At 43.7% G+C, this 20,602-nt stretch overlaps 1 protein-coding gene and 1 long non-coding RNA gene across 2 annotated transcripts in view; one reads left to right on the forward strand and one right to left on the reverse strand.

The window, feature by feature from the left end:
• Positions 1-16,580: 16,580 nt before the first annotated feature.
• LOC148684458 (uncharacterized) lies at positions 16,581-19,595 on the reverse strand. The gene is made up of 2 exons (XR_015946237.1): positions 19,458-19,595; positions 16,581-19,005 (listed from the first exon to the last, which is right to left on the reverse strand). It is a non-coding gene; the product is annotated as an uncharacterized LOC148684458 (long non-coding RNA).
• The window catches only part of FGF10 (fibroblast growth factor 10), an 86,488-nt gene continuing 84,890 nt past the window's right edge, over positions 19,005-20,602 (forward strand). The window contains exon 1 of the mRNA XM_035100430.3: positions 19,005-19,806. Within this exon, the coding sequence (XP_034956321.1) occupies positions 19,413-19,806 (394 nt within the window). The 5' untranslated portion in view covers positions 19,005-19,412. The remainder of the gene's footprint in view (positions 19,807-20,602) is intronic.

Here is a 20,602-nt window from a genome sequence, read left to right on the forward strand (position 1 = left end):
AGAACGTGGCACCACAATACCACTTTTACTCTAAAGTTTCTTAATTTTTTTTCCCCTCCCAGCACAAGGAAGCAAAAATATGTGCTGACTAACTGAATGCCTGTTACAGGGAAATTTCACTCTTCGTCTGGGCAACCTCTGACATTTTTTTTTTTTTTTTTTTTGCAACTCTAATAACCCAAAATTTAGTTTATGAAGCAATCAGTATTTCCACTGGAGCTGTAAAGGAAGAAGTCTTTTTCACGTGCCATAGAATAAACAAAAGGTGTTTCCTTCTTTTCTTAGCTGGAAGCTATGTTACTCTAAGGCCAATGGAGCAGGAAGACTGAGCTAATAACTTTGTCATTTGGGGATGCATCAATTTGCTGTCACTGCCAGTGAAACTGATGAAAAGTGTTTTCCTATTGCAGGAAAAGTTGCGGAATTACAGAGGCTGCAATCCTACCACCTATTACTCATAAGAAAAATACTGCTGTGCCATCTAGTCAAGAACTTTTTCCTCAATGATCAGAGCGGCCCTCCCATTAAGCAACTTGAGGCAACCTAAGACATTTGTCTCAGGTGGTGGACCAGGTGGGGTGGCAGAGTGGCGCCCCCATGGCCTACACCCATGGCTCATCTCCACTTCCCTGCCACCTCAATGCCTTAATTTTAGGAAGGGTTATTTTTAGATTGAGGTATTGTGGGACAAGATGGCCCCACACTGCTCACACTGTTACAATCTTACAATCTGTTGCAGCAATCTGGCTGGTGCTGCTCTTATGGGGCCGCCTGAGGCCATTTCGCCCTGGTCACCCCAATGATTCAGTCTGAGGAAGAGCTGCCTGGACATAGGGTCCTTCCTCAGAGTGAGGCATTGTGGGGTGAGAGACTGCAGTTTTTCTACTGAAGCAACAGCAAAAAGGCAGAGATGGTGGTGATGATGAGACCAGGGGCGGAGGAAAAGGGGTGCAGTGGGGACAGGACTCCCGGGTGTCACCTCTGTGGAGGGGTGACAAAATGCTGGGTGGTACTCACTGCAGGGCCTGCAGTGCGCCTGAGCAACACATCTCTCCTGGGAGAGACATGGTAGCTTGGGCGCCTGCAGGCTCGCTGCCCCAAACGGTCTGCCCGCCGCCTCCCCCTCAACTGTAGGGCAGCTGAGTGGGAGGAGGCAGGCAGACTCCTCAGAGGCCCCACGGAGCGTCCTGCCCAGCTGGCCCCGCCCCTGGGCACAGGGCACGCGCGCCGCCCCAGGCACCCAATCGGCTTGCTCCACCACTGGGTGAGGCACATTGGTCTGGCATTTTGCTGCCTAAGTCAGAGTATCAAACTCTCCCCACTCAAGTCAAGGTCCATAGTATCCAAGGCTGATCAAGGTTTTTAAGCACCTACGGCAGAAAACCCCCAAAGCACACCTTCCCTTCCCTGGCAGAAAGAATACAACAATAATACATCAACAATTTGCTTCACTTTCAGGAGACTCAAAACCAGCTTCTTAATGTGGCTTCCTCATTCTGCCCAATGGTAGGGCTGGCTGATAAAGACGACACAGGCACAATAGCCCTCCCTTGTTGTAGTATTCAGAAGTATGCTGCCTTAGAAGACAGAGGGTTCATTTACCCATCACTGCTAATGTGCAGCCAAATCAACCTCAAGTTTTCATATAAAGGCAAATGCCTCAACCACAAAATCCCACAAACTCATTTTTTTTTTACTAACCTCAAATGAAAGAAGAGTTTAAGCCACTTAAAGAAGATATGGATTTGTGGTGCAAAACTGTCTGGTTTCCTTCTCCAGCTCTAAAATTATCCAGAGCATAGCGGATGGGGTTTGGGCTGGGCTCCGGCGAGGAGATAATTGTGGTGAGCCCTTTAGCCACAATGAAATGGATGGATTTCTGTGGGCTTATTGGTAGCACAAAATGTAACACATTTCCCTTTAGTCTGGCAATATGAAATGTCAAAAGAATCAGGTTGCTTGATTGAAACGATTGTGTGGATACACAGAAAAGCTTTGTTTATTGATCCAGATACCGGTATATCTAAAATGTTTGGAAAGTAGGATTTTGGATTCATGAAATTAAGATTCATGAAAGTATAATTGTAGATTCATTTCAGTGTTGTTTGCTGCAGTCTGGTGCATTTCAAGTTTTTGTGTTTTTTTTTGGGGGGGGGAGGCAACAGAATGTGTCCTATCTAGGAACTGGGGGGGGGGTGATTCAGTTTGTATTTGAAGGCAAATCTATCAAATCTGCACTTTTCAAAAACAGCACAAGAACTGAAACACAGCCATTTGTTGAAATCCAAACTTACCTGAATTTTGTAATGGAATTGTCCAACCAACATTTACAAAAATGCATCTATTAGCCAAAATAACATATCAAAATGCATTACATTAGGGGAAAATGCTTGCAAAAATGCATACATTCATCAGAACTGCATACTCAGAGGTGTTTATTAGTAGAAATTTGCACTAAAATTCAAAAGAATTTTCATGAATTACAGAATTAACAAATTGCTGCAGTTGTCCCATGCATGTAATGATTAAGTTGGATATAATGTTATATTTCTGCAGCATAATTTTAAAAGTATTAATACATGATATACATACACTTTGTTGTATATATGTGCTGTTTACATTACGAAACCTGGACTGCGTATATGTGTGGCGTCGCTGTAATAAAACCGGACTGTGTACATGTCGTCATTGTGAAAACTGAATTGTTCCCCTGTCGTGGCCCACCCCATGTGTCTCTAGAATAACTCTGGAAAGATCCCACAGCTTTGGCATGAGTGTAGACCCATTCAGAAGTTGCGCTGACCATGCAACAAGAGCAGGCAGGCATGACTCCACCTTCCCAGTGGAGAGCCAGTGTGGTGTAGTGGTTAAGAGTGGTAGACTCGTAATCTGGGGAACCGGGTTCGCGTCTCTGCTCCTCCACATGCAGCTGCTGGGTGACCTTGGGCTAGTCACACTTCTCTGAAGTCTCTCAGCCCCACCCACCTCACAGGGTGTCTGTTATGGGGGAGGAGGGAAAAGGAGATTGTTAGCCGCTTTGAGACTCCTTCGGGTAGTGATAAAGCGGGATATCAAATCCAAACTCTTCTCTTCTTCTTCTTCTCTTCTTCCCACCACTGTGCATTCGGTGCGCACAGTCAAAACATGTGCACAATCTTACTGCCAGCCTTCTTTCCCAGTCATCTTTGAACAAGGCCCTGAGGCCAATACCTGCCCAGTCAAAGGAAGAACAATAAAGGGAACATAAATATAGGTGGAGAAGATATTCGTTCTGGCCAGGATATCTTGGCAGGCTAAATGTGAAGGTGTTCTGCATAACAAGACTACAGAGGTCAGGAGGGCCCTGGTTTCCCCTGTGATCAGGAAGGCACTGCCTCTCACAGCACAGTGCCGCCTGATGCTGGCGCAACTCCAAAGAGCTGTCGAACTAATTCTGTGAGCCCAAGAGGTCTTGACATTTGGTGTGGCCCTTATCACAAACAATTGCCCCTGTGCCACGGAGCCAGTTGTTTTCGAAATGGAAGGGAGGTTCAACATCAGTTTGTGATAAGAAATTTGGGTCTGGGGGTGGCGCTGCCGTGCAAAGGGAAAGATTTAAAACACTATATCACCAGCTAAACATTGCGACACACCGATATATCATGATGTCTGAAATAAGGATGGAACTATGTAGAGAAGAATGAAGTAATGTTCTGGCAACGGCTACTACTTAGGGGTCTAAAAGCAATACATTTTTACTTACCTTTAACATATTGTTGCAACTGTTATTTCATAGTACAGAGGAACAGGGGCAGCAAGAATCACAAGAAAAGTGATGACCGGTTTCACTGTTTTCCCCATATCACAATTTTTTACATAGCACACACACTCATTGTGATTCGCAAATATGATGAAACCGTTATCATGGTGTGGACTTCAAACCGATTTTGGATAATATATTGATACATTGTCCAGCCCTATACCTCAGTTCTAGCCAGCACACAGATGATGGCCTGTTTCCTAATTCAAACCTAAGTAGCCACATATGTATTATTTGTGGTTTGCATAAAATTTGCAAATACTAATTTATATGTATATATGCAAATTTCAAGTACTATAATTTAAATAAAAGTAAACGCTTCCTATATTCCCAAGACGGTGATCAGGTGAGTGTGCCTGCTCAGACTTTCATCCAGGGTGTGCAACTGAAGACCCCTGCTATCCTTTCTTATGATTATTTTGTCTTTAAATTGCACTTGGAATAGACAGCTCTTCAAACAGGGATTCCCCCCCCCACACACACACACCGCCAAATATAAGAATGCCCACTGACAGTCTATAGAACACAAATAATGTCCTCAGTACCACATGGCCACCCTATTGAAGCCTCAGAGTTTCTGAGGCAGAGATTGGGTGGGAAGGGATGCTGGCTTCTTAGAGACACACCAGGAGCTCAATCAAACATGGGACACTGAAGTAATACATTGGGTGAATCATCTTTCATAAAAACAATCTCAATAATAAAAGGGTGGCGTGCAAATAGTAAAGAGCAGAGCAGGGAGGGGCAGTGCGTGTTCTAGCAAAGACAAGGAAACACAGATATTTCCTTTCTTTATTTTTCCCAATGTGTTTTGGTGTCATGTGTTCGACCCCTTCGCTTCTGGGAAATGACCAGAGTGAGACCACTTTTGTAAGAAGTGGCTCCAACGCTCACAAACATGGGAGAAATGCCATGTCTGGGGGCAAAGTAGGTTTGCTACGACAGTCTGTGGCTAGCTGCTCTTTGGATTTTGGAAAAGCGCCCGTTGGGCTTTTCTAATATGCTGCAATTTTTCAGAAGAAAATGCCATTTTTCACATGCAAATATAGAAACATAAGCAATGCAAATCCCATTGTTTGCAATGGGATGAGGTGCACATCAAATCTAGTGGCGTGTTTAGGGGGAGCTTAGCATGAGGCTGCGGTGATTTGGTTCTGTGTGGCCAATTTCTCAAAGGGTTGTAAGATAGAATGACTAAACTTCAGACAGCTTACTAAATCTAACTAACATGCTGGATGAATTTGAAATAATGCTCGAAAGAAGATACCGTATCATTAAGCTTTTGCTCATGCACTCTGATGTTTGTGAAAGCCTAAGCAATTTGCTAATAGCTCTAAATCCTGATTCATTTCAGTATTTAGAGGTTCTGATTTAATCTGACATTTCCCACAATTTAATTAGATTATTCTAACCAGAGCAAACTTGTAAAAGTACGGTCCATCCCAAGCCATGTGGCCTACAGCAATGGCAGGTAATTAAGCTTCACAAAGATACAATAAAATAAAATAAAATAAAATAATGACAATAGCAATGCTGGGAATGAGCAATGGCCTTTATATACACCTTAGCTCTCCCCTTCAAATTGAAGCTGGCTTGGGAGTCCATAAAACAAAGACTGAACCCGACTGACCAGTTGCCCTCCAGCAGTTTTTTTAGGAAATGAGGCACCATATTTCAACATTTTTTCTCAAACCAGCAACCAGGTACCTGTTGCCAATTTCCAGAGGTCACTTGTTGAGGAAGCAAGATGGGTCACAATTCTGCAACAGCATGGTCTCAATACTGCTGAATGCAATTGCCAATCTACCTATGACCTTGCAATACATGTGCAGAACTGAGGAACATCAGACTGAGTGTCTTATGCACAGATACCAGTACCTGTTTTTCTCTCTTTCCCTTTCCTCATTGTGGCATGGTCTAATCTTCCTCTATGAATGATATAGAACAGATACCAAAACTTACAGCCCCTCCAAAAAAAACCTCCTGATCTCTCTCATCCATTGGGATAGCTCTGAGGGAATACCCCGACATATAAAGCTGGCCTACATAGTAAAAGTGAAATTAGTTATTGCAGTTATTCGATATTAGTCCAATTTCCAACATTTGTATGTTGAAATTCTCCAGATTTTTGGCATCGAATATAAAATATCATAAGCTGACAGCTGTCAAATATGAAACACAACTACATGTCAACTACCCTGTCAACATCAATCTTCAAATAAGTTTCAAATAATGAAATCAAATGCTACTGGGTTGATTATGTGCTATTGTTGGGTAACAGTGATCTGGTGGACAGTCAACATGAACCGTGGGTAAAATTTAACATTGAGATTTAAAGGTTCAAAGGAAGCTAAAACGACTCTTAACTCAGAATCTGAGATTACACTGAGACACACTGTGAAGAATAAATTAAGTTATTAAAAACTCATAAACTGAAGTATGGCTACTGAATAACATTGTTGCCCAAAACTGTGAATGGGTCTAGCATCTTTCAGTTGGTTATGTGGCTATTCTAGATTAGCATTTTGTTTTCCACCTTTGGTTTATTTTAATCAAATCAGAATTAGATGGCTATCTATGGTGCCCACAGCGTGATTGGTTTCCCCGCTCTGGGTGCCAAGTTGGGGGGAGGGGCACTGTAGGGCATCACAACTATGTCATTGTGCACATGCAGAAGGTGAGAGGTGGGAGGGGGCCAAATTTTGGCTTCCCACAGGGCACTACTTAAATTTGAAATACTGAAGTCCACCCCTGGGTAAAGACATGAGTTTTTAAGCAAACAATCCCGATTGTTTCCTTCTCATAGATAACCTAGTGTAAAATGTCTGAAGGATATGCCTTTTACCTAAGGCACAAAAGCCAAATATGCTGCTGGCTAATACGCGGGTGGCGCTGTGGTCTAAACCACTGAGCCTTGGGTTTGCCGATCAGAAGGTCGGTAGTTAGAATTCCCACGACAGGGTGAGCTCCTGTTGTTGGGTCCCAGCTCCTGCCAACCTAGCAGTTCGAAAGCACGTCAAAGTGCAAATAGATAAACAGGTACCGCAGGAAGGTACCTGGCGTTTCCGTGTGCTGCTTTGGTTTCACCAGAAGTGGCTTTGTCATGCTGGCCAAATTATTGTGTGATGGCATTTGCTTTCTACTTTCTTTCCTCATTCCCAAGGGGGGAAAGCAGCTCTTAGCCAGTGTGGTGTAGTGGTTAAGAGCGGTAGACTCATAATCTGGGGAACCGGGTTCGCGTCTCCGCTCCTCCACATGCAGCTGCTGGGTGACCTTGGGCTAGTCACACTTCTTTGAAGTCTCTCAGCCCCACTCACCTCACAGGGTGTCTGTTGTGGGGGAGGAGGGGAAAGGAGATTGTTAGCCGCTTTGAGACTCCTTCAGGTAGTGATAAAGCGGGATATCAAATCCAAACTCTTCCTCCTCCTCCTCCTCTTCTTCGTCTTCTTCTTCTTCGCATCATTAGCTAAGAAAATATGGTAGCTATGCTCACCCTTGGCATGCACATGCTGAGAATATCCAAATCTGATGTGTGCTTTAAGTGTTACTTTCCAAGATAATTAAGAGAACTGATATAAACACCGCCCCTGTGTTTCACATGGAGGGGAAAAATATTTTAGCTCATACTTTGCTGTGTTTAGTCCATGAAATTTCGTAAGTTTGGGTACTGGATTCTGTCCAACTTGTCACACAGTCTAGGCAACTGGACTTCATTCAATTCAACCTTAGACAATGGCATGAGAATGAAAAGATTTTCATGGAAGTAGTAGCAGTGAAGAGAGTAAATATGGGAGGAAATTGGCCGATGTATAAAGAATTATTAGAGAAGGTAGAAGGGAAATTAAAATTAAAAGAATATAATGAAATCAAATAATATTTTAATGTTTGGTTACAATATTTTCAAATTAATCAAAGATTTTGAAAGGATAATAAAATTGGCTTTGAAAAAGAAATCACCAAATTAGATAAAATATTATTAGAGGAAAGATAAATATATAAAAAATTTATATGAGCTGTTATTAGAGTGGGAAACAAAGGATGAACAGACAAAGGAAGTTATGATTAAATGGGCACAAGATTTGGGGAAAGCAATTATGTTTGAAAAATGGGGGAAATTATAGAAACGGGATTTAAATTTTATTTCAAATTATGAATGGAAAGAAAACATGCTCAAAATGCAATATAGGTGGCATCTAACACCGGGAAAATTGGTGAAAATGTACAAAGGTAGTAGCAATACCGTGTTTCTCCAAAAATAAGACACCATCTTATATTTATTTTTCCTCAAAAAACACACACTATGGCTTATTTTCAGGGGATGTCTTATTTTTTCCTCCTCCTCCGGCCGGGCCGCAGCCGGCTTTGCTGCTGCGCCTATCACTATGTCTTATTTTTGGGGTATGGCTTATATTCCTTGAATGCTTAAAAATCCTGCTACGGCTTATTTTATGGCTACGTCTTATTTTCGGAGAAACAGGGTATATGTTGGAGATGTCAGGAAGAAGTTGGTACCTATCTGCATGTATGGTGGCATTGTAAAAAAATCAAGAGCTTTTGGGAAGAAGTTTATAAAGAATTGAAAAAATAGTGAAATACTCTTTCAAGAACGAACCAGAAATATTTCTATTAGGAATGTTAGGCGAAGAAATTAAGGCCAGAGATAGATGCTTGATTATGTATGCAATGGTAGCTGGTACTGGTAGACTTCTTATCGCGAAAAATTGGAAGAGCAACAAAATACCCAGCAAGGAGGATTGGCTACTCAAATTGATAACATACCAAAATTTAGCAACAAAAGCTGGAGAAATGAAGGGGTTAAATGATGAGAGAGAGGACAAAGATTGGAAAATGTTTAAACAATATTTAATGAAACAGGTAGAAAAAGCCAATCTCATAGCAGATGTGTGAAGGGCCCAAAAAAATTCCAAAGGAAAAGAAAAACATACTAAAGAGTATGCATTGTAACAAAGATATATAAACCGAAATATAGGGAAGGCTGGAAGTCACTGGAGATAGAGGTGGGGGTGGGGGTGGGGTGGAAGTGTTTATTTTATTTTTTTGTATGTGTGTTTCCTCTTTTTTCCATTTGTATTTTGTTTCTAAATGCGATTATTTTGTATTTTGAGAAAAATTATTTGTTTTATTTGCTTCTTTATGATTTCTGTTTGATTTTTGTTTACATTAGAAAATAATTAATAAAGATTTAATATATATATTTTTAAAAAAATTAAAAAGAGAATGAAAAGGCTTTCCATTCGCTGTATAAATATGGGTTATATTCAACTTAGTAATATTCATAGCAACTCCTTTAAATACTAGATTTAAGGTAGTCTAATTTAATTCCATTGGGAGGGATTTAACCACTTACCCAGTCCTGGGGTAGGTGGCAGTTGCAGCCCTTTGTGGCAAGCCCCTTGCCCAGGAGAGCAATACAGTGGTGCCTCGCAAGACGAATTTAATTCGTTCTGCGAGTCAATTCGTTTTGTGAAAAATTCATCCTGCGAATCGCGGTTTCCCATAGGAATGCGTTGAAATTTCTATTTTTGCCCATAGGAATGCATTAATTAAATTTCAATGCATTCCTTTGGGAAACCGTGATTCGCAAGACAAATTTTTCGCAAAATGAATTCGTCTTGTGAGTCACCCATAGAATCGCAAGACGCATTCGTCTTGTGAAAAATTCGTCTTGCAGGGCATTCGTCTTGCGAGGTACCACTGTGCCATGCTGGTCAGCCAGCAATTGGGAATTCCCCTGGCTGGCCGCTTGGAATGTTGGGTTTTCCCACCATCCAGAATTCCAAACTGACCAATCCAGGCAGACTGGGTGGGTGTGGCCTGGGAGGGGACTGAAGTGGAGTTTTCCCCCTGCCTATAAAGGCCAGCTGTACCTGATCTTGGGACTGTGGTTTGTTGAAGAACCACCACCTGCCCTCCCTTTGTACTGTAGTTTTCTGTATGCTAACTTTCCTTCCTTCCTTCCTAGTGCACCACATTTTTTACCTTGCTATGACAACACTAAGCAGATCACTCCATCAGTGCAAACATTTGTGCTTCCCTGATGGAACGATCCAGTGCCAGATTTAGCATGGTGTGGGCTGTTCTCCCACACAGAATGCTGAACCAAGGGGGTGCATAATAGTAATAGCAATAGTCACCATCATTATTCTTTATTCGACCGTCAGTCAGAAAAAGAATAGCAATAGTAAAACTTATATTTATACGGGTACCTACTGAGAAGATCCATAAACAAGCAACTGTACCAAAATGAATTATTGTGAAAATAATAAATATTTAGGGTGGGGGGGGGGAGCACCGATTTTTGTCATTGCTCAGGGTGCTTTATTACCCAAGTCCACCCCAAGCAATCTGCACCCTGTATGCTTTTCCAGGGGCTCTCCTGACTCCACCAAGACAATTTTGCACAGGGGGTTTTGCAGGGAGAGGAGCGGCAGGGAATGCCCCATTGCACTTTTGGAAGTCCTTGCAGGGGCCCTTGCTGATGGAACTATGAAGCTGAATCTGGCCCATTGGTTTTAATGGGTATGTCATGACATAGGTGTGTGACCTTAGGGTCATATACAACCCTTAGTCTTTAAATGATAGCCCTTATGTGTAATGGTTTACATAAGAGAAACCAAATGAACTCTCTAATGCAGGGATGGAAAACCTGTGGCCCTGCAGAAGTTGTGGGACTAAAACTCCCCTAATCTCTGACCAAAGTTTCCTCATTCCTGCTGTGATGCAAAAATTGGTGCCATGACTCTGTTTATACCTCTCTCTCTCTCTCTCTCTCTCTCTCTCTCTCTCTCTCTCTCTCTCTGTGTGTGTGTGTGTGTGTGTGTGTGTGTATAAGGCAGCTTCCTATGTCTGATAGCTAAAATAACATGGCAAGGGCTAGCTACTGCTTTGTTATAAAACTTTGGGTAAAGGTAATACTTCCAAGTGAAAAACAAAGTAGACAATAGGAATACAGTTTCATCATGTTTCATCATGTTACAAAATCATTTAAAATGGATTGAGCATATATCCTCTGCTGGGGTAGCCTATCGCTTCAATGTGAAAAGCTCAGGGTTTATTCTTCACCCTGAAAAACAAAACAAAACACTGAGTTGATAAAGTGAAATTGTGACACCTCTTTTCTGTTTTCTGAATTGTATTATGAGCCCGTTGCAGCACGGATGTGTCAGAGTTCACAAATGTTTGTAGGACTACATCAAGATGAATAATTTGCAAATTTGCAAAGGTCCTGGAGGGGAGAGAGAGAGAGAGACAAACAGAATGAAACACAATTTTAGAGGTAGTAGGTACCTCTTCTAACCTAGGACCTGCACTGAAGATAGCTCTCTTTCAAACCTAGCAGGGGGAACAATTAATAAAGGAACCCATTAAGGTCTGATTGTTGCTGCTAAAAAGGAAGGTTGAATTTCACTCCTTTGAAGTAACTGAGAATGATTCAGGCCTCATTACAGAGATATAATCTACATTCATACATTTATGTTAGTGATTCAGATCTATTGGGACAGATTGAATTCCGTTAAATAGTGCATCTTTCCTCTGGAACTTTTCTCAGGCTTTTTCAGGCTAACCTAAGAGGGGGCCTAACAATACAAAGTAGTAGGGTACTTAGGGATTCCACTGTGCTATAAAAGAAAGGCTATACAGAAAGTAGGAAAAAAGGAGTGAGATATAATCTAAAAAGCTATGTCAGCTTTTCATTGGGCCTCTGTTTTGTAAGTGCCCATCCTGTCATCACACAGTATACAGAAAAAAGAAGCTCATGAGTGTTTCTTCACCAAATATTGCACCTGCTGTAACTGGATTTAATAGGATAGTTTCTAAGATTATTTTTAAATAAAACATTTTGTTCACAAATCAAGCCACAGGTGGAACATTATTGGGGGATGGGGGTGGCCCAAGGGGCTTTCCACCCAGGTCTTTTGCAAATGGTCCTAGATCTCCTACTCTTTCCTTTGCTCTTTTTAAAAACTTTATAAATTTGTCGCTTTATTTATTTAAAGCATTTATACAGTGGTACCTCGGTTTATGAACACAATTGGTTCCGGAAGTCTGTTCATAAACTGAAGCGTTCCTAAACTGAAGCGAACTTTCCCATTGAAAGTAATGGAAAGTGGATTAATCCATTCCAGACAGGTCCGCAGAGTACTCAACCTGAAGCATACTTAACCCAAAGTATGAGTGTAATTGGTTCTGGAAGTCCGTACTTAACCTGAAGCGTACTTAACCTGAAGCGAACTTTCCCATTGAAAGTAATGGAAAGTGGATTAATCCATTCCAGACAGGTCCGCAGAGTACTCAACCTGAAGCGTACTTAACCCGAAGCATGGGTGTAATTGGTTCCGGAATTCTGTTCATAAACTGAAGCGTTCATAAACTGAAGCGAACTTTCCCATTGAAAGTAATGGAAAGTGGATTAATCCATTCCAGACAGGTCCGCAGAGTACTCAACCTGAAGCATACTTAACCCAAAGTATGAGTGTAATTGGTTCTGGAAGTCCGTACTTAACCTGAAGTGTACTTAACCTGAAGCGAACTTTCCCATTGAAAGTAATGGAAAGTGGATTAATCCATTCCAGACAGGTCCGCAGAGTACTCAACCTGAAGCGTACTTAACCCGAAGCATGGGTGTAATTGGTTCCGGAATTCTGTTCATAAACTGAAGCGTTCATAAACTGAAGCGAACTTTCCCATTGAAAGTAATGGAAAGTGAATTAATCTGTTCCAGATGGGTCCGCGGCGTTCGTAAACCAAAAACTCGTAAACCGAGGTGTTCGTAAACCGAGGTTCCACTGTATACCACTTGCCCACTAGCATTTCTAAGAGCTGAACCAAAAATAACCATACATAATAGAACAATAAGAGTCATCCTAAAACTGAACAGAAACCCGAACCACTACCTGAAAATGCCTGCTGGAAGAAGAAACCATTTGTCATGCAACTGGAAGTTCAACATGGAGGGTGCCTGTTTAATCTCAGCTGCAAGTGGGTTCCACAGGCTTGGACCCACAACACTGAAAGCACAGCTTCTAGGAGTTATGAGCCATGCATCCAAACCATGGGGGACTACCAACAGAAAGCCCCCAAAAGTTCTCTGTGATCTGTAAGTGGTCAGGTGTTCCTTATTAAAGAAATACCCCACTATCCCAACCCAACCCAACCCAACCCAACCCAACCCAACCCAAAAAGCAGCCCAGGGCAGGAAACATATCTGTAATAAAAAATGCAATTAAAATTAATATATATATAACTGTTTTAAAACATCTAAAAACAATGAAACAGGTAACTAACCATGGGTCCGAATACCCCCCAAACCAGAAATGTTTTCAACAGACATTTAGAAGAACACAAAGATGGCACCTGCCCAAACTGCAAGTGCTGCCAGAGTAAGGCCATGACTGCAGAATGCACATTGCATCACACTTGTAGAAGTCAGGTTCTGCAGACTGAGGCAGCACATATAGGGTAAGACAATCCCTCAAGTAAACTGGTCCCAAGCCATTCAGGGGTGTATATACCAGTAGTAACACTTCTAACCCAACCTGGTATTGAACTGGCAGCCAGAGCAGATGTTTGAGCACAGGTGCAACACGTTTACAGACTCTCGCTTCTGTAAGCAATCATGCTGCAGAATTTTGCACTAACTGCAGTTTCCTGATCAAGCAAAAGGGAAGCCCCATGCAGAATGCATTGGAGTACAGTAGTCCAGTTGTGAAGTTACTGGTTCCGGAATCACTGTGGACAAGCTGCCCCGGTTCAGGAACAACCGCAGTTGTCTAACCAGCTGAAGCCTGACACACACAAAATCCACTCACCCACAGAGCCTTTATCTTGCTGGGATACAAGCTCAGTTTATTTTCCTTCATCTAGACACCAGTCCAGGACCTGCAGGGACTCTCCTGCTTCAGATGTTATGGAGGAAGAGACCTGAACACCATCAGCAAGCCGATGGCCCCAAATACCCTGGTCTGACCTCATCAATGGTCCGATCACAGCATTTTGCACTAGCTGTAGCTTCCAGACCAGGTGGAATGGGATTGGGCAATGTAATAACCAAGGGGGTGCATGAGTTGCCAGCTGCTGCCACCCATCTTAATTTCCCAGAGGGAGCTATACAGATAAATTAGGGTATTTATATACAATGTAACACAATGAAATACTTGCACCATGGGCATGTGTCCCAGACCCTTAGAGTACCTAGAAATGCCCCCAACTGCTGCATATAATAAAGCCTATATTTTTTATTTTAAAAAATGTAAGAACACAGTACATATCTTTAAAATATAACTCCCCTCCCTCCCTCAAAAAAAACAAAAACAAAATCTGAAAGCACGTTGCACATTAAGGCTGCAGTCCTATATGTGCACTTATTGGGAGTAAGCCTCACTGAACTCAATGGGGCTTCATAGTTGTTGTTGTTTTTAATAAAAAAAGATTAATAGGATTTGTCTGTAAAATCACTGAAGTAATAGTTAATGAATTAGCACTACTGAAAAATGGAACACTGCTTGCAATTTTCAGTACTATTGTATCACAGATCTTGTTTAGATAAAGGCCACTGACCAGCTCTACTGATGGGCAACTAGTCACACACACCATCTCTAGTTGCCTGAATCAGGATAAGCATTCAAATGAGATGGCTTTAAGAGGGATCAGACCAGGCTTCCTCAACCTCAGCCCTCCAGATGTTTTGAGACTACAATTCCCATCATCGCCGTGCCAGTGCTAGCTAGGGATCATGGGAGTTGTAGGCCAAAAACATCTGGAGGGCCGAGGTTGAGGAAGCCTGGATTAGACAAAATCACGAGGGATGAATCTATCAGCAGCTACTAACTCTGATGTGTGTGTTCTACCACCACAGTCAGAGGCAGCATGCCTCTGAATACCATTTGCCGAAATCACAACTGGGGAGTGTACGGTTGCACTTAGGTCCTTCTCGTGGGCTTCCCATAGACACCTGGTTGGCCACTGTAAGAACAAGATACTGGACTAGATGGGCCCATTGGCCTTATCCAACAGGACTTGTCTTATGTAATTGTCCGTATCAAAGATCACATTTAAGCAGTTCGATGGGCATAGATAAATGCCACAAGGTAAAGGGACCCCTGACCATTAGGTCCAGTCACGGATGACTCTGGGGTTGTGGCGCTCATCTCACTTTATTGGCCGAAGGAGCTTCCAGGTCATGACAAAGGCCACTTCTGGTGAACCAGAGCAGCGCACGGAAACGCTGTTTACCTTCCGGCTGTAGTGGTACCTATCTATCTACTTGCACTTGATGTGCTTTCGAACTGCTAGGTGGGCAGGAGCAGGGACCGAACAACGGGAGCTCACCCCGTCGCAGGGATTCGAACTGCCGACCTTCTGATCGGCAAGCCCTAGGCTCGGTGGTTTAACCCACAGCGTCACCCGCGTCCCTAGATGAATGCCATGTACATGCACATAAACTGAAGCATGCGTCCCTTGCGTGGCTCTCTTTCTAGATTAGGGATTTATATCTTTATAAAGGGGGTCAACCTATCCATTGAGCTGAAATTTACCTCTACAAGGGCAAAATGTATCACAAGCAGGTATATCTGGTTAGCCGCTGTCAGGGCCACATTTAGGTTTGATGAGGCCCTAAGCTACTAAAGGTAATGGTGCCCTTTATATGTTCAGCTGTCCTTTGTCAACAACAAATTGTCACTGTTTTTGTTTGTTGAATATATGCTATATGGTATTTATGGACCTAATAGGTATCTAAAGCCATTTGCACATGTTGCCATGCAACCAGCCCATTCCATGCAGAATGTAGGCACCCGATTTATAGAAATGAGCAAACCAGTGATATTTTAGGGAGCAGGCTAGCAGGCGGGGCCCATTACTACAGTGTGCTGTAGTGGTTAAGAGTGGTAGACTCGTAATCTGGGGAACCGGGTTCGCGTTTCCGCTCCTCCACATGCAGCTGCTGGGTGACCTTGGGCTAGTCACACTTCTCTGAAGTCTCTCAGCCCCACTCACCTCACAGAGTGTTTGTTGTGGGGGAGGAAGGGAAAGGAGAATGTCAGCTGCTTTGAGACTCCTTTGGGTAGTGATAAAGTGGGATATCAGATCCAAACTCTTCTACATCATAGGAGCCTACACAACACACAACCCTGTTGCTGTATGATTTTTATTTTATTTGTTTTTTTATCTTATATTTTGCAAATGTACATCCAGGTATTTTTTCCTTTAAATTTTTTGAGGGCCCCCAAGAGAGTGGGGCCCTAAGCTATAGCTTGTTTAGCTTATACGTAAATCTGGCACTGGTCACTGTGAGAACGGGATGCTGCTGAACTAGATGGGCCATTGGCCTGATCATCAAACGTTTCATTCATAACCCTAATAAGCAGCTAGTTATATCATTGAGTGAACTGGATGGCAGTAGATACCCATAATTTCTGGGGCCTTTATGTAATTGTCCAATGTTCACATTCCCCCTCCTTTATTATATAAACTTGCCAATTGTGAACTATGCAACTGATGAAGTAGTCCATGAAAACTTATGCCATAATAAAATTGAAAAGCTGCCACATAATTCTTTGTTGTTTTTACAGACAGACATGGCTATGCTTCTGTATGTTCCCAATAGCTTCCCCCCTTTTCTCTGTAAATAAAGACCTCAACCATTCCCTAAATCCAATGCCACCCCACAACTTTCCGAAGCATTTAGCGCGTGGATCAAACATTAAGAACAGCTATTTCAGAATGGCACAAACAACGTAATAAAACACATGAATTCCAGAACTAGACTTCTTTTCTTTTTCTTTTTCATTTTGAAGGCTGTTTAAATGTTTCCCCCAGAATCAAAGCCCATAAATTTCAGGAATGAGTCTTTGGTAACAAAGTACACATCATAATTAAAGAAAATAATTCCTAATTTTTCTGCTGCAGCATTACCAATATCGTACACTCTAAAGCCCAAGCTAATGAATCAATCCAATCTGAGAACTATTTGTTCTGTACATATGTTCTGCTAGTCAAGGAAAAATTGATTCCAAATGCATATAATACAAATGCCCTGGCTATTTTCCCATTGCATTCCATGGATCAGCATTTTATTCAGATCATGCTTTCTTCCAAGTAAGCCGTATGTTTACATATGAGATAATTTCTTTCTTTCTGTCTTTTAATTTGGAAGGCTAATGTTGCAATAATTACTTTATGCTGGCGTATGCCAGCACAACACTGTCATGCCATGTAACTCTCTAACAGCAGAGTAATCTCACAGGTCCTTAGGAACGAGAGAGGGGGAGAGAGAGAGAGAGAGAGAGAGAGAGAGAGAGAGAGAGAGAGAGAGAGAGAGAGAGAGAGAGAGAGTGTCTCTGATTCCTTAACATAGAGGAAGGTATACAAATTTGGCACATCCCACTGGAAGCCTGTTAAGTGTTGGCAACAACAGAGTTCACCACAGGAAAAGCCTACTATATCTGTCATGATAGCCCTTGTGGAACATGACAAATTCCCTGGGAGGGGTGGATAATAACAGCACCTTCTGTGGGAAATAAATCACTACTTGCCCTTCATAAACAATAGATGGTTACAAAAAAAAAGTTTTCAAAATGGAAAATGTGCTTCTTTCTGGTAAAGGAAATTGCATTAATAATAATAAAAAAACAGACAGATTTTATGGGCAAACCTTTGCAATGCCAATAAAAGTCCCCCCCCCATTTCCCCCTCTTATTTTCTTTTGAAGTCCAAGGCGTGATTTGGTAAGTTGAGTCATGTTAGCAATTAGAAATTGGCTCATTTAAGGGGGGCTTATTTCACGGTGAGTTGGGGGGTGATAAATCTTGAGACGCTCAAAAGGAAGAGTAAGCTTTAAAAGTGCAGTTCCCCCCCCTCTTTTTTTTGTTTCAGCAACGGAAGCCAGAAATCACTGATTCGTTAAAATAAATGGGAGAGGGAGTAAGAGAGAAAGAAAGAAAGAAAACGAGAGAAGGAGAGAGAGAGAGAGAGCTGGAGACCTCCAGGGAAGTTAGCAGGAGGGGAAGCAACGGCATCTAATTATGCTTCCCTTTTATACTCGCCTATATAGATAGATAGATATAGATATCTGTATTTCCCTCTGACCAGTTTATAAACTGCTTTCTTAGAATCTGTCTGCACTCATATTCTTTCTTCCAAATCTTGCCCACGGCCTCCTTTCTTTATAGAAGGGGCGCTGGGGGGGGGGGCGGGAGGAGTGAGAGAGTCCGTCAGCAAAGCAACAAGCACCAGGTGGCTCTCAACTACACACTGCCAAAAAAATAAAATAAAAATCCTTCTCTAGAAAACAAGTTTTAAAAAGAGGGGGAGAAGGAGGAGGGCTCCCTAGAGGGGATTGGCTGAGAGTGGAAGACAGGAAAATTAGTAAAGCATGAGTCTCTCAAGCCATGCTGGTGGCCAGAAGGACTGCTTGAGGAGCAATTAGCTGAAGGCTGCTGCTTGCTGCTGCTGCTGCTGCTGCTATAGGAGAAGAAGCAAAAAGGGAAAAAAAAGAAAGGAAGGAAAAGGAAAAGAGGCAGATTCTGTTGGAGTCTCTCTCTCTCTCTCTCTCCCGCTCCCAGTAGGCGCTTGCTCATTGCAACTTGCAAAAGGGTTTCAGATGTCCTAGCACCGCTGCTTGACCCCCTGCAAATAAAACTTGACCACCAGAGGCACATCCCACCTCTCTCCTTCCTAATCTCTAGCATTTAGGATACAGCTTCCAACCTGTTGGCAACCCTGCGGAGAGAGAGGGGGAAAGGACTTGTTTTGCAATCTTTTTTCTTTTCTTTTTCTCCAGGAAATATATATATATACAGTATATATTTGAAATACAGATATCTATTTCTGGAAGATTCAAGAGAGGGGGGTGCAAGCCCCTGTTTTCTGCTTCTGAGAAGGACTGCATTTCTGGGCTTCGGTGAGAGGAAGGTGCAGAAGTTGTTCAGGGTGCGGGGGCGCTGACCCCCCTCCCGTTTCGCTTTTGCTTTCTCTCGGATTTTTCCCCCCCTTGTCCACCACCACCACCACCACCGCTGCAAGTGTCGTCGCTCGCCCGCCTTGTCATCTCTCTCTCTCTCTTTGCAGACTTTCCTCCTTTGCCTCTCTGGGAGATGGTGCGCAGGGCGAAATAGCCTCGCGCGCTCGCAGCGGCAGCAAAGCGGCAAACCAACCCCCAGGAGCCTGGTGATGGGGGGTTGAAAGGCCTGGGGGAAGAGAAAGAGGGAGAAAGAAAGATAAAGAGCGCCAAGGAAATCTGCAAGCCAACCAACCGCCTGAGCTCGCCCAGAAAACTGTAAGGCAACTTCGAGTGTGCGTGCGTTTTTTTGGAAAGGACTCGAAGGATTAATAAAAGGAGGGCGAAAGAAACCGAACCAAGGAGAGCGAGTGGAAGTGGGGCGAATCCAAAGTGGAGCGAAGGCACCGTTTCCTGCGGAGCGCTTGGCCCCCTGAGGCATGGAAGTCGGCGCCCTCCCTCCAGGCCAGATCAGCGCGCCGAGGTCTGTGAGCAGGAGGGCCCCCCATCAGCTGTCCCCTCGCCTCTCCCCGGGGTTCCCCCTTCCAGTATGTTTCTTTTCATGAGGCATCTCCCCGCGCCCAGAGCTTCAGTACAATGTGCAAATGGAGACTGATACAGGGTGCCTCAGCCTTCGCCCACCTGCCTTCCTCCTCCTCCTCTTCCTCCTCCTCCTCCTCCCGCCGCCGCCGCCGCAGCTTCGTCTTCCTGCTGCTGCTCTGGATGTCGTCGTCCCTGGCTGCCCCCTGCCATGAGCACGGCCAAGGCATGCTGCTCCTCAAGGCCACCAACTCTTCGTCGTCGTCGTCGTCGCCATCCTCCTCCTCCTCTTCCTCCTCCTCGCCTGCCAGCGCGGGGAGACACGTGCGGAGCTACAACCACCTCCGAGGAGACGTGCGCTGGAGGAAGCTCTACTCTTACAACAAGTTCTTCCTCCGGATTGAGAAGAACGGCAACGTCAGCGGCACCAAGAGGGAGAACTGCCCTTATAGTAAGTCTCTCTCTCTCTTTTTTCTCCCCCCCCCCCTCGCCTTTCCCTCTAAACGCGGGGATGGTGGCGTCGCGCAAGGAAGGTTGGCGCTCTGCGCGCGCTCAGAGGCGCCCTCGCCCTTTGGAACCGAGCGCGCGAGAGGAATTGCGTAATTGCGCCCTGGTTTTATGTGTGTGTGTGAGAAGAGAGGGAGAGCCAAGCCTTCCTTCGAGCGAAGTTCTCTTCACAAACTCCTTCCCAAGGCAGTGTTGAAATGGCTTGGAGCGTTACTATTACCGTCCTTTCCATCTCTCGCAGAGGTGGAATCACTGTGGAAAAGAAAGACAGAAGCTTTCGTCGTGAAGCTTTCTCTCTCTCTCTCCCCTGCCTCTCTCAGCATCCCTTCAGGTCAGCGCTGTCTCTCCCTCGTCACTAGGATAACCAACCGGCCCTTTGCTGCGCCTTAGCCGGGGCAGGAAAGTGTGAGGTCGTCGGGAAAGGCGGGAAGAGCCAGGAGAGTTCCGAGCACGAGTGTCAAAAATGAATTAATAAAACCGGTGTGCGCGAGTGTGTCTGCTCACACTCAGACCTTGCAGATCAAAAGGCTCGGCGAAGTGAAGGAAGGGGCTGGGACTGAGGGAGCTCTGGCAATATCCTGACCCCGAAGCAAATGCTCCCTTTTGACGGTGCTTTTTAAATTGAGGGGTGATCTCTTCAAAGGGAGGGGAGGGTAACTGGCAGATAAAACGCGCAAGATCTCTTTTATATTATGGCCAGTGGGTGCTTGAGGGTTCCCCTTCTCTTCTCAATTCCCCCC

This window comes from Zootoca vivipara, chromosome 10 (assembly GCF_965207765.1).
Source record: "Zootoca vivipara chromosome 10, rZooViv2.hap1.1, whole genome shotgun sequence".
NCBI classification, from domain to species: domain Eukaryota; kingdom Metazoa; phylum Chordata; class Lepidosauria; order Squamata; family Lacertidae; genus Zootoca; species Zootoca vivipara.